At 40.8% G+C, this 14,007-nt stretch overlaps 1 protein-coding gene across 1 annotated transcript in view; it reads right to left on the reverse strand.

Annotated features, from left to right (window-relative positions):
- tmem132e (transmembrane protein 132E) overlaps positions 1–14,007 on the reverse strand; it is a 601,081-nt gene that overhangs the window by 254,273 nt on the left and 332,801 nt on the right. The window contains exon 2 of the mRNA XM_034683892.1: positions 8,776–8,844. Coding sequence (XP_034539783.1) covers positions 8,776–8,844 — 69 coding nt within the window. The remainder of the gene's footprint in view (positions 1–8,775; positions 8,845–14,007) is intronic.

The raw sequence follows: 14,007 nt of genomic DNA on the forward strand, positions 1-14,007 counted from the left end.
CAGGTCGACATTGGGGCTTAGTGGTAGAGTTGGTTCAATCTCAGCTCCCGCAGTCCGTATATCTAAGTGTCTTTGGGCAAACCACTAAACCCTGAATTGATCCCATGTGGAATAACAAACTGTGTGTGTATGCAAATGAAGGGGATTAACTGACAGACCCTTATACGACCCTCTGCCATCACTGTATGAATGAGTGAATGTGATGTGTAATGCAAAAGCGCTGGAAAAGTGCTACATAACCACAAGTCTGTGTGCCAATAATGGGAAGTACATACTGTAAGATGATATTCAGGTATTTTTACTTAACGTATTTTAAATAACAGAACAATGTTTGATGACAATATAATGGAATCACGCCCAGACCTGAGGCACATAATGAAACATTGAGTTGAATCCTTTCAGTCCTGTGGTTGTGAGTCTAAACTCCTGGTGAAGACCTCATGTTAGGTGCCTTGCTCAAGAGCAGCCCAGCATTACCACTGAGTCAAACTGGAGCACATCCAGCCCCTCATCAACATCTTTCTCAACCTATTCAAGATGAAGTGGAACCACCTCCGCCCTCAACCAAAGCCCCAATGGAGCAGGATGCTGCACCTCATATGCTTCCATAAACAAGTATTTGCGTATAATGGTACTCATTAATATGGTGTGGTTTTTTTTATATTAACTTCCAGATTGAGTTTTCTATGGGGAAAAACTGTAATGTTAAATTTATTACACTCAATCTGTTTCTTGACCTCACATAGACTTTGTGGACCACATGAATAATTCATTGTTTAGCTCTTAAGTCCCATGCACCATTTACTGCATGCTTCATTACGACGGTGGGCTCAGCTGGTGTCAAGCCCCTTCTTTAATATTAGCCAGAGCACTAGTTGACATTCATGTGAGCCCCCACTAAACCAAGGGCATGAGGCTTTAAATCACTGTCAGAGCTCGACACAGAGCTGCACACATAACTTCTGACTCCACTCTGTTGGTGAGGAGCAACAGCAGATGATCTGAGCTTAAGCTAGACAAATAACTCCCCTCCACTCCCTCCCTGTCCTCCAATCTGCTGCAGGCTGCTTTTGTCAATATCCGGTTCTTCTTTTTCCTACTTCTCATTCCATCCCTCCTTCCTGCTCAGTTCTTATCTCTCTTTGTTCTGTATTGGCCTCTTCATCTGACGGCTCCTGGTTGGATTGAGCAGTGTCACTTTGACTGATAGAGACAGTCTATCAATCTCAGTATAGCAGGTAGTGCCCAGCATCAAAATCCACTTCATTTTGATTGTGTAATTTGGTCATAGAAGAATCGTACATCTATTTCTTCAGAGTGCTCAGTGATAATGCTTCCTGCAAACCCGGGTTGACTGTGGACCGTGGCCGTCCAAAAACTGCAGCAGCCTTCCAAACAAAACGACCTACCAAACTGACCACTGCTGTCTGTCAGCTGCAGTCCTTCTACCACATATTAGGCTGAAACACACACGCACATGCACATGCACACGCACACGAGAGAGAGAGAGAGAGAGAGAGAGAGAGAGAGAGAGAGAGAGAGAGAGAGAGAGAGAGAGAGAGAGAGAGAGAGAGAGAGAGAGAGAGAGAGAGAGAGAGTCACTGAAGCACTAACATGTCAGCATAATGAAATTAGACAGCCCAGTTTGTGACGCTGCATTGTCCTTGTTCATTGGTGGCACCATTCCCACCACACACGGCCTCTTCACCCTGTCCAGAGCTGAGCGACCAGGATATTGCTAATCGCTCACAATAGAGGGATTAGCAGGCGAGGACAATAGAGGTCTAAATGTCAGAGCCCAGCACCTGCCCAAAGCCCTCTCTGTCGGACAACAGTTAATAGGCAGCAGGCGGCTGGCAAACGACGAAATGCTGCACGTCAATAACTGCATGGAGAGTAGGCGGAGATAGGGGGCCTCTAGAGAAAACCAATATATGCTTACAGCTCACGACACAAGTCCATCCAAGCTGGGGTTTTCTTTTAATCCAAACACGATACTTATCTCATCAAAGACCTGCTGTCATGATTATAAAAGTCTGGGTAAGAAAAATCATGTATTAACTATTGTCATTATTGGAGGTAAACTTCAAAAAGATGCAAGATAATGGTGTCAAGCCTATATAAAGTGACACCAGAGTGAGTCACTTCAATGAAACATGACATCAAAAATTACTTATAGGATAAAAAAAAGAGAATTTTGCTGTTTTATGTCTTTATCCCAGAAGTCTCTGTAGATCCTAACATGTTGACTATGTTTATATAAAAAAAGAAAGGCTAAATGCAAAGTGAGTGAAGGATACCTAAAACAGTATTTAGTCAAACCAAACAAACCAAAACGACAGATAACTAATCTCTATAAACAGTTCAGGTAAAGGACTATATGTTGTCACCTGCACGACTCCATAGCTTCTAATGCCAGAGTAGTTTGTAAGCTGTTTGTAGTCAAAGTAGAACCAACTAATTTAACAGGCTTTGTTTGCATGCAAGAAAAACTGTCCCTGCATCAAGAAAGGCAGAAAGCATTTGCTGAAATGTAACCCATGGACTCAGTGGCTCGGAACGACAACAGCTTTTCATTTATCTCCATAATAAAGAAAACTGCAGATGAGTGCAGAAAACTAACAAGCCTCAGACTTCTTCTCTCACCTCTAACTACTGTCTTGGGTCCCAAGTTGCTGCTCAGAATGTTAAGAATGACCACCACTAAAGAAATCCTTGGGCCTTGAGAGCCCTGATCTATGTGTGAATGTACACTGGCAACACCAGGACGCCAAAAGTCTAATCTGCTGAAAACCAGATGCTTGGATTTTTGTCAGATAATATCTGATCAGCTCTGAGACTGAGTAAACAGGAGGACAGCAACATAATCCACCAACAACCAACCCAAAGACAGGCATCTGCACTCCAAGTAGCCAGCTTTTGTTTTGCCAATCAGATAGCTACCAATAATCAGAGCTGATAGGAAGTTAGTCCTGATCCCCTCGAGTATGGGACACACTGACATGCATAAGACCAGAGTAAGACAAAGGGTATCTACCTCGGGTACAAGGATCATGACTGTGCTCAGTAAAAGCAATGGCACTACAGTGGTAATGTCAGTACAGGGTGAGAGGTCTCAGAGTAATCAGAGTTTATTACCCATCTTTATTACTAATTACCTGGCTGTGTTAAATACTTGATTCTGATTGGTCAAAACCCCATGACAATGGTAATTAATTCTAATAAGTAGCAAAGGCCACATCACGCCAGAGACAACCAGATCCACACATCATATCAAATCAATCCAAGGAAAGGAATCCAGCATATTCTTTAAAGTTTAGTTTATTCATACTGCAGCTTAAAAGTAAAACAAGCTCTTCACTAAAGTGAAAAACTGCAGAAAAACAGACAATATGTCCACACAGAGGAAAATAAAACAAGATTAAAGCAGATTATTGCATGAATGACTGTTTCCAGATCAGAGGGTGTGGAAAATGAAAGTTGAAAGTTGACTTTATGATTTTATGACAGCAACAGGGATCAACATGGGGATCATTTTTTAAATATTACTCTTAATTAATTTGGAGAGCATTAATGTTAAGATTGGTGGTTAATGGCTGACCAGTCACCAGTAGAGAGATGCAGACGTGAAGAGATGAGAGAGAAATATGAGGAAGAAAATACCAACAGAACAGTTACAGGGTTGAGGACCTTGTGTATGTGCTGCTGTTATTTTATACATGATGTTTAATGTTAACTTGACCCACAAAGAGGCTGAGAAGAACACTGTTTCAGTGGAAGTGCAGTGAAACTGCGGGACTGCTTTCTTAGCTGCATAAATAAATAATTTTCAAATCTCAAAAATCATTTTCAGATCAATTCTTAGTGTCAACTCGTTTGTATCTTTAATTAATAAGCAATAGCCAAAATATACAAAACGGAATCCTGTCAGGGTGAGTCAAGACTCTGATGTGAATCCCTCACATGTCTGTAGGGATGTGCTGCTTTGAAAAGCATCAAGATTTTCCACACATACTGTCCATCAGTACCCACAGTCGAATAAGATCTTTGTGAATATTAAAATCATACTAGTTTTAATATCAAAGAGAAAAATAAGTGGCATGAAAACATGCTGCTATTCAACAAGATTTCCTGCCGAGCTGACTTTCTCTGAAAATCCTTGACTGTGTTTCCCTCGGTACGTTTTTAAAGAGAGGTGTTTTTACTTCTGCTGGCTTTATTTTTACTTCAGCTGCTGCAGCTCCATTAATTTGTAGCTTAGCCTTCAGCTAAACAAAACACTATGACTGGTGGAATTTAATAGGGAAGGCACAGAAGTTGAGAAAGCAAATCTCTGTGTCACTGGTATAAAAATCATTGGCTCATAATAGCTGACTCTCAGGAGAAAGCTGCTATTCTTTACTGACTGGATTTTTTCAAAGCAAGGGCAAAACTGTTTTGAGAAATACCAAACTGAGTGTTTTTCATGCCATGCAACCCTGCAGCAAAGGACTCTTAAAGATGCCACACTTGTGTTCTTCTCTCCTCATTTTCTGCATAAATTGTGGTGAGCCCACAAACCCTGGCCTTGGCTTGTGATTGTAATTGTCTCAGCTTTGCCATCCAAGGCACTCCAGACTTATCCTGTGTGCTGCTTCACTTATAGTGCAGAGCGAGTACCTCTTCCTGTTCAGCAGCCTAATCTTATCAGGGCACGCCGCTCTCAAAAAGCCAGACACCCTCAATGCCAGCTCCCACCTTATGATCAATGGAGATCAGGAAAATATAGAAAGATCCAACAAAGTCTGTTATCAGTTGAAGGTGACAGAAGATGGGTTCTGAAGTAGAATAGAGTTATTGAAAAGGAGGATTAGGCTACATGGGCTGACAGCTCAGGTGGGTTGAACAGAACTCATGAAGTCAATGCTATTTGTCTTTAGCAGTCAATTAATGAAAATGAAGATAATACATTCTGCTGCCTGTGACCCAGGGAGAGTTTGATTTTATCCCACGCTACTTTAATAATAGTTTTGGGAACAGCACTTTCAATACCCAAGAAAAAATAGGAACTAAACCACCATCCATCTTCATGTCAAACAAACAATAAGTTTCTTATTAAAGACCTTCAGCCTGAAATCAGTCAACCCTGTTTTACCTTCTCTGACTGTAAGTACCTTTCTCTCAAGAGCAATGCTCAGCACAGTAACACACTCAAAAATAAATTAAATGTCAGGCTATCCCAAACAAAGCAGCCTTGCTCTTGTAGAACTGATTGTTTCTGTACAGGAAAACATTCTTACACAGGAGCACTGTGCCAAAAGCAGGACAGACCGTAATGAGCCGGCTCACGCAGCTCACCCACCTCTTGTATTTATTGGACTGGAGTCTGCATATCAAGAGCGCTGCACACTTAAAGTCACTCTATGTGTCAATGTTAAAGCCAGGGACAGCTCAACAAACTGCTGCTACAGTACAGAAAGTAGAGGTAGTTAACCCTTCATGATTATTCTTAGCTCAACTCTGGGTCCAAGTTAAAGCTCCTCTCATTCATTCTCTGACTTGCAGGTTTATAAACTTTTGGATTTTTTCAGGAGTGGTGTCTAAACTTTTCACAAATATGCTCACTTTCTCAAAAATCAACCCACGAGTTAGTTTGTCGGTGGGTTAAATGGCTGGCATTAGTTGGCGTCTCGAAGCATGCCCATGGTACGCACACTTTGCCTGGTACACACTTGTTTACCTCTGCAGTGAAATGAGGCTGTGATGGAATGACATAAGGACAGCCCTGGCTGTGATGGTGTGTGCTTTAGCCCACTTACTTTCAATTCTGCAGTGTGAACACAAAACAACCCAAGGGGAAAATAAAACAATGAATCATTTATCATCTGAATCAGAACAAAGCAAAGCTACAGGTGTGAAAGCACTCTGAAGGTTTAATGCTTGCGTTAACAGTATAGGCTACCTAGCTTAATCATGTGTGAAAATTGCACTTGTATTATTATGCAAATAAGCACATTAAGGTCATATTACGGATTGATTATCAGTGCCGTTTCTAGTATATAGGTTAGGCAATTTGTATCATGTAATTGAGACTTTGATTTATTACATTATATTGTTTTTATTGTGATGTGCTAACAATGTGCTTCACTGTATTCTTTTAGCTTGAGTTGCAGCTTCATTTGTTTTTGTTTTTTTTTGTTTGTTTTTCTTCTCTTTTTTTTCCTCTTGTCTGCATATATATTTCTGGTTTGTCATGTTTGTCACAAACTGTCAAATATTAATGGAATTTATTCTTGCAGCAAAAGAAAAGAAAGAAAACATTTTTCTTCTGTGCTTGTGACTGTGTGCATGCAACCATCACCATCCCTCTTAGAACTCTGGCCTATCTTTTATTGACAGCTAATATCATGTTCTGTAAAAGAGGGCGTGCACACCTAGGTTGACCAAAAAATAAATAAAAGAAAGATTACACAAGGATATACAAAGGGACAGGGAAAGAGAAGGAAAGAGAGACCTAAGACACTTAGATGGAGAGGGACCATCTCACCATTACGCCAAAAAAAACTCTGTGCGGTGATACTAATGATTAAGCAACCCTTAGTGTCCACAATCATTACTGAAGCTTGGGTCGCAGAGGGTTGCCGCCGTGCTGTGTTCTATTTGTGTAACAAGACCACCACTGGTGCAGATGATACCACTTGGGTCAGATCAGCCGAGCTGTTCAGCCCAGCACCCGGGCCGCGAGAGCAGTCAGGCCGAAGGACCCAACGCGCCGCGGGAGACCCAGGCCAGGGGACAAGCCAAGGACCCAGACCGGAAGCAAACAGGTACCGCCGGGGCACCCAGGGTGACCCCCAGGTCACCCAGCAGGAGGAAAGGGGGGGGGGGGGAGAGATCCCGCAGCCCCCCCAAGACAGAGCCAAAGGAGCAACCAGGGCCGAGTTGCAGCTTCATTTGTAAAGACAAACACATTTCATGTCTTGTTTGTTGTCTCTTTCTCTCTACCTCAGCTCTCTCAGGTTGGCCTAAAGTTAAAGTAAACCCTGTTTTTGATCAGGACCTTGTGACTCTTGCACATTATTAGAGGGAGCTACATGCATATGTAAAGTAGAGCTTCTAAATAACCACTGTTGACTATGTGGGATGAAATAATTACCAAAGGAGTTTGATATAAAATTATCTTCACTGTCACATGTCAGAGTCAAGTGATGTCATTGACAATCATTGACTTTTAATTATCTGCAGACTCTAAGTGAAGCTGACACCTTCATAATGAGCTCATGTGTCCAGGGAGCTTATTTGACACAGTGATAATGTGTCTGCATAATATGATTAGCTGTCTTAACAGTCACCTGTCAGTCAATCATACAGATTTGCATCAACGTACCTCGCAGGGATCGCTCTACAGTAGACTTTCAAGTCATCTAAAAATAGGATGATGCCTCTTTGCTAACTGAGATTATAACATCTATCTAAGACTTGAATAGAAGCGTTAATAGTGGGCAATCAATTTCACTCTTAAATGAATTAGAATCAGGAAACAGGATGAAGATAATAAACAGGTGACTAACCATCAAGAACCGACTGAACGATCCACAAGAGGATTCAGAATTTAAATATTCACATCATACATAGAGCTGAGAATCAGGCTGTGTCTACACATCAGAATGAAAGAAAACAGATGGAGCAAAGGATTATGGGAGGTGTTTTTCAGGGTGTGAAAACAAAGTAAACATACCAAAACAAACAGCAAACAACAACATTTCTCTTATACTCCTCGCAAAACAAAAACTTGGTTTTGAATAGGAATGTATAGGAAGTGATCTATCAAAACTCCCACACACTCATCCTACAGAGTGACGTGGCTGCACTCAAAGAGCGGAGAGAGAAAGCCTGAGTGATGCGTTACATAGCCCCCCACTGTTCCACACATGTGCTTAGGAGCTGCCGACACTTGTGCGATATTAATGTCATCTGCCTTTTGTAGTTTGACTTGGGAGTTCAAATCAAGTCTCAGCTTTGCCTCAGTCCTGTCTGTAGGGTCTTACGTCTCCGAAAAAGAGAAGAGCAAAAAAAGAAGAGAGGCTTGTTGGGTATTAGTTCCAGGCAGATGTCAGATACACCTCACTTCCTGCTATAAACTGGGATGAGTCTGCAGCTCGCCGGAGAGAGGGAAAAAAAAGGTCATTTGGCAGCGCTCTCGGCATTTCACAGCAATATTTCTTGCGTATGAAGTGGTAAATGGGGGCCTTAACTCACAGATGGCACATACTCTGGTGAGAGTCATAAACCGCCTGCTTCTCATGAGGGATTTGTTTGTGTCAAGCACCTGATACACATCCAGGGTGTCTTTGATAAATCCTGACAGTGGCCAGCAAACTCAAAGTGCTCATGCATGACAGTGAGGTAGACGTGTGAGCAAACATGCCAAACAACACAAGGTCGTTTGTCTCAGATATAGACAATAAAGAATACTGTGTGTACGAGAGATGACAGGGAACTGTTTTTGTTGTCCATGAATGACTTTGAATCTATTCATGGTGTAGTGCAGGCAGAAGATGATGTGTTCAAACAGATTCTAATCAAACTTTGGAGAACTACTTTGAACAACAAACTGTCCACAGAGGCTTATCAATGCACCAGCATGGCCAGTATAGTTGTTTCATGTTAGTTCCACAGAAGTATATCAGCACAGTTGTAATCATGGTGTTACATTAATATCTGCCAACTATATATTCATCTACAACAACTAATTGCAATCTGATACTACAACACTACTATTTACAAGAGCACTACCTGCATGCAGCTCATTGGTCCATTCGTGATGCCTACTGCCTTGCCACTGCGCGCTAGAGACTGATGACACTGTGGAAGATGGAGATGTGAACCTGAGGAGGTGTATGGCAGCACATGAAAGGTGTAACAAAACCCAGAGAGCAGGAAGCACACTATTTCTACAGAATTCAGACAAAATCATGACTGTTTCAAAGCAAGCAGTGTTTTGGTTTAAAGAGTGACCCTGCAATCTGCTGACGTTCAGCTGGATGTGTCAGTGGCAGTCAAGCTGTTGAAACACAGAGAGACTTCACGTGAATGTATTCCACTTTATCTTTTTAGTTTAATGCCAAAATGAACTCAGCAGATAATTATTTAATGAAAAACTAAAAGCATTTGTGAGAGACGCATAGCTGAAAGTCATTAGTTAACAGGGTCACCATTTACACTGATACACTGGTGAAAACACATTTACACAAGTGTGATGGTTTAAACAAGAAGTAGCTTTGAAAAATGAAACAAAAGCATTAGTACAACAACATGCAGTTCCTTTAATGACCACATAAGGCTGACTTGAAAAGCCCAGGGATCCTCATTAGAGTCCACATTAAATGTTGATTTTTTTCTAAACATATTAAGAGCTCTGTACAATTTATTTTCTCTTCACATGCCATTCTTTTATTTTTATAATAACAATTTGCTTTATTACATTTTAAAGAGATTTTTCCTGGCATTTTTCGCCGTAGTTGGATAGGACAGCTGAAGAGAGATGGGAAATGTTTGAAGTACAGGATGAGGGATGAAATGCAGAAAGTACATGAGGTGCGCTTCAACTGCTCGGCCAACCCATGCTCCAGCTATATGTTTTAATCAAACTAAATTTCTGTCACATGCTTATCTTAAATGAAGGATTTTTGGCAAGCACAACGCTCGTTCCAGTTGGGCCAAGCAATCAAAGCTCCACTAAAGCATGGAAACAAATCATTTTTTAAGAAATTATGTAAGCAAACAGTTAATATAAAGGTGTCGAGATTACTAGTTTTCCTTTCAACTCTTTTCTTTGTGCACTTATAAAATATCTTAAATGAAAACACCATACATGGCACCTTAAAAACCCTGAGAAGTTTATATTCTGGCAAAAGTAAATATACATTTTCTCATTCAAACAGTGTGGGGACTGTGGCTGCTTCATCTGTTAGTGTGGGGACTGTGGCTGCTTCATCTGTTAATGCTTTCACATCAGGCTGCCTTTCACCATCACCTGCCTCTGATCAGAACAAAAAGTCCCTGAATACTGAATAGAATGATGAAAGTGTGAGTATCAGGTATGAATGGGACTGAAACACCTGCAGAGCCAGATGGGAGCTATTGATGAACGTCATCTCTTTCTCTACCACGAGGCGTGCTGGTAAAAATACCACAGGGTGTTTGAGCTTCTCACAGAACATGCATTGATCCTATGCATTAGGGGGTGGACTTTATTGCTTGTTTTAGATAGGACAGCTGAAGACTGAGAGACAGGAAATGTGAGGCATCAATTCTGCAGCTAGTACGACGAGGACTGTCTCCTGTGCATCAGGCAACTCTTCTAACCTGAGCTGAACCAGCATTCCTATCCCATCTTCAGCTACCCCTAACCTCATTTCCACTGTGTCACAGTTTGGATTCTCACTTCCGTATGCTATTTTGAGGGCACAAGGGTGTTTACCCTGATAATTGTGTCCAAATGCAGTGCACTATGATTTCCCTGATTCTGCACAACAAATCTAAATGTGGGATCCTCACACTCGACATCCTCAATTGAAGCTATATTGACTCTGCTGCGGAAGGGGCGGGCCTGTCGTCAGTGCAGATGGCAGCATATTTTCCACATTTGTGTGAAGCAGCGGGCGCACAAAGGCAAGTTAATGTTGCAGCAATTTCCGTTTATTTTGATTCATTTCAAAGTGAGAAAATATGCTGGCAACAAAAAGCCATGAGGCTACTCTCAAAATGGCTTTTAGAGAGAGGAAGATGAGAACAGGTAGCCTGGAGGGTTCGGCCTGTTGCTTGGAAAATGTATTCATCAAAAGGAAGATCCAGAATCCAGTCCTCCCTCACTGTTCATCTCCGGCTGACCCTGACCTCTGACTTCTATAAGGAGGGCAGTCTCAATTGAAAGCTGTCCTCCATCAATAGCAGATCAAATTACCGGCTTTATGAGGGATCGTATATTTGCCTCTGCCTCTTCATCGCTGTCTTCTTTTTCAATCAGCCTGCCAAACCTCAACACTTAAACCAGTCCACTGATGTCGCAGGCAGTCAAGAATCCTGTGCTTAACCCTGGATTTCCATATTCTAGTTCAAGTCTTACAGCCGTTAAATACGACACTCAGAGGAAGAATGCCAAAGAGCCACTGTCAACAAGTTTCTCAGGTCATGCTATGGGGGTGGACATAGAAAATCAAAAGCCAAAATATAACAAATGTAAATAAACCAGCAGCCGTCAGCTGAGATCTTGAACCATGCAGAGAGCCTGTTTGTAGGGGAGCCTCTGCTCCACAGAGATGTGAAATGAGAAGAGGAGCCTCAATTAATGGCTGGAGCCAGTGGATTGAATTTCAGGAGATTCAGAGGCACTGGATAACAACTCTGGCTCAAATAATCAATACAAGATATGGCCTCCATGCTGTTGAGCTGCAGTGAGAGAGGGCATACGTGCACTGGATAATCAGAATCACAGAAAAATGACATAGAATAACACAATTAAAGTATTGAAAATAAAGCTAACCCAAATTTAATGATGTGCATTTTATTTTGAAAGGAAATCATCTTGTTTGAGGAATCTGAGCAACTTCCTGAAGCACTGAGGTCAAAATGTGACTCAAGGACACCATGTCAAGGAGTTCTATCCATAAATTAAACTGTGGTTATTATTTAATATTTATAATGTATAGAGGACCAAGATTGAACACTTTATCTTTTTATTAACTTTAGCTGAGGGCGACACATTATCAAAACCCAACGACCTTGGCCTTGATGGTAAGAATAATGTTTCATTTTCTTGGATCAGATAGAAAATATTCCCTCATAGTTTTTGCTGAACTCCAGCCAATTAAGTGTTTTCATTTTTTAAAATATGTTGGACCTGAAGTGGAGAGGTGAGCACAATAGAACGATTTAGATGTAATATCTCGACCTTTTGAGAGCCGTTTTTTAAAAGGTCAGATTTAATGGGAAAATATTCTCATTAATAAGTGAGAGTTCTTATTAGAGCAGACCGGACTGACCTGAAGATGTCGGATTTCTTGAAATGAAAGGGCAAATTATGGCTATCATTTTGTCTGTGTGTTTAAAAGGCATACTGTGCACTCCGTGTTAACAATAACTTTCTCGGTGTAGCGCTCTGTGGATTTATCTTTTAAAGATGAGATCAAGAGACACAAAAGTACACAGTGTTTGTGTCTTCTTACAGCTGGAGTCTTTATTTACATATTTACAGCTGACTAAGCACACACTTTAGCTTTCCAGCAAAGATAGATGCAAGGATGTTGCTCCACATTCTCACAAAGCAACTTTATCTGCATTTCTATCTGTTTTTATTTTTACTAAAGGTATTGCAAGACTTTGTAACTCCTCCTTCAGAGCATTGTTGTCTTACACAGTTTGGGTCAACAGACCTGGACGTCACCTCTGTCAGCAGCTGCATCACATCATTTATGTATGACTGATACTCATAGTTTAACTGTGCTACACTCCATGTGATATTCTGATTGTGCAATACTCTTTCACACTTTGATTTCTCAGTCATACTGCTGTATTTAAAGCCCCAGTGAGGAATTTTAAGCTGCTTATGAAACAGAGTGAAATTTAAGGTGATGCCTTTTATGGCCCACTAAAGTAAAGGTACCATCAGCAAGAAGACTGACAACTTTCATATTGACTCGTTAATGCCTGTAAGCACTGTGAGGAGAGAAGTGTCAGACTGAAGAAACAGACTGTTTTACTTTGATATATTTGATTATAGAAAAACAACAGGAGATTTCATGTCTGGGAACATGACCGACACATGAGCAGGACAAGATCAGAGGTTGTTCAGAAGGGGCGCCAAAATGGATACAAACAGGAAGTTCCTCACAGAAGTATCCCATTACTCTTCATATAAGCTGTTATCTATTAAATTAAAATGCATGTATTTTAAAATACTTGATTGCTTATATTTGATCTAGTCTCTCTTTACACTTATTGTTTCATAAACTTTTATTCATGAATTCAGTTCACATGATTTTTACACAAGGCTCATTTTCAAGCATATTCCCTCAATGCTTAAAGCTCCTATGAAGAACCTTTGGCTCATGTTGGTGTTGGCGCCTCCTGTGGACAAAGACTCCTCATTTATGTGTTTAAATTGTGTTTTCAGACAAAAGCTCTCATCCTGCTTTCTTTAACAGTTGAAAGCATTACTCATCAGAAATATTTAAAGTGGGAATAAAAAAGGGGTTTTCCTCACTGCACGTTAAACCGTCTCGTCTTACACCTACCACCCTGCAGTGGTTAAAGATATGAAAATATACAACAGAGGAACTGTGGATCTTTTTGCGTAAAGTCTTGTTTGTTTTTGTGGATCATTAAGAGTTATCACTGTCAGTTTCAGTCTGTTTCATAACCAGTTAAAAGTCAGGAGCTATAAAGATGGGTCTTAGAATCCCAACACATGTAAGGCAAAGTTTCATGATTCTTACTGACTGATCACTGTACACCACAGATGAGTGCACACGCTAAAAGCTTTAAATTATTATCATTATAATGTCAATTTTGCCTACAGGGGCGGAGCATGGTGCCACAGTGTACTGTACATTCAGCAGAGTGATGACAGTGCTGTTGTCACTCTGTCGCTCTGAAGGTGGAGCAATGTATTAAAAAGTGACGGATGGACATCATATCCCTCCCATCTTAATAAAACTGAAAACACAGATTGGTTTTTGATGATGTTTTTCCTCCCATTTGTCAAACTCAAATAATAAATATGTAATGCACATGTAATTCTGTCCAACAGATTGCAGCAGCTGATTTTTTAAGAGATGAAGTCATGTTTCTTCTTGTAAAAAAAAAGTCCCTGTATAACCTTAACAACTGAATTAAGAGGGCAAACCTGACCTTGTGTCGCTACATGTCACTAAATCTCTCTGTCTCTTGAGTTTTAGCAGACTGGCTAACATTTTCAGACCAATATGTGCTTGTTTTTCATATACGCCTAAAAAATGCATTGAATCT

This window comes from Notolabrus celidotus, chromosome 5, assembly GCF_009762535.1.
Source record: "Notolabrus celidotus isolate fNotCel1 chromosome 5, fNotCel1.pri, whole genome shotgun sequence".
NCBI lineage: Eukaryota > Metazoa > Chordata > Actinopteri > Labriformes > Labridae > Notolabrus > Notolabrus celidotus.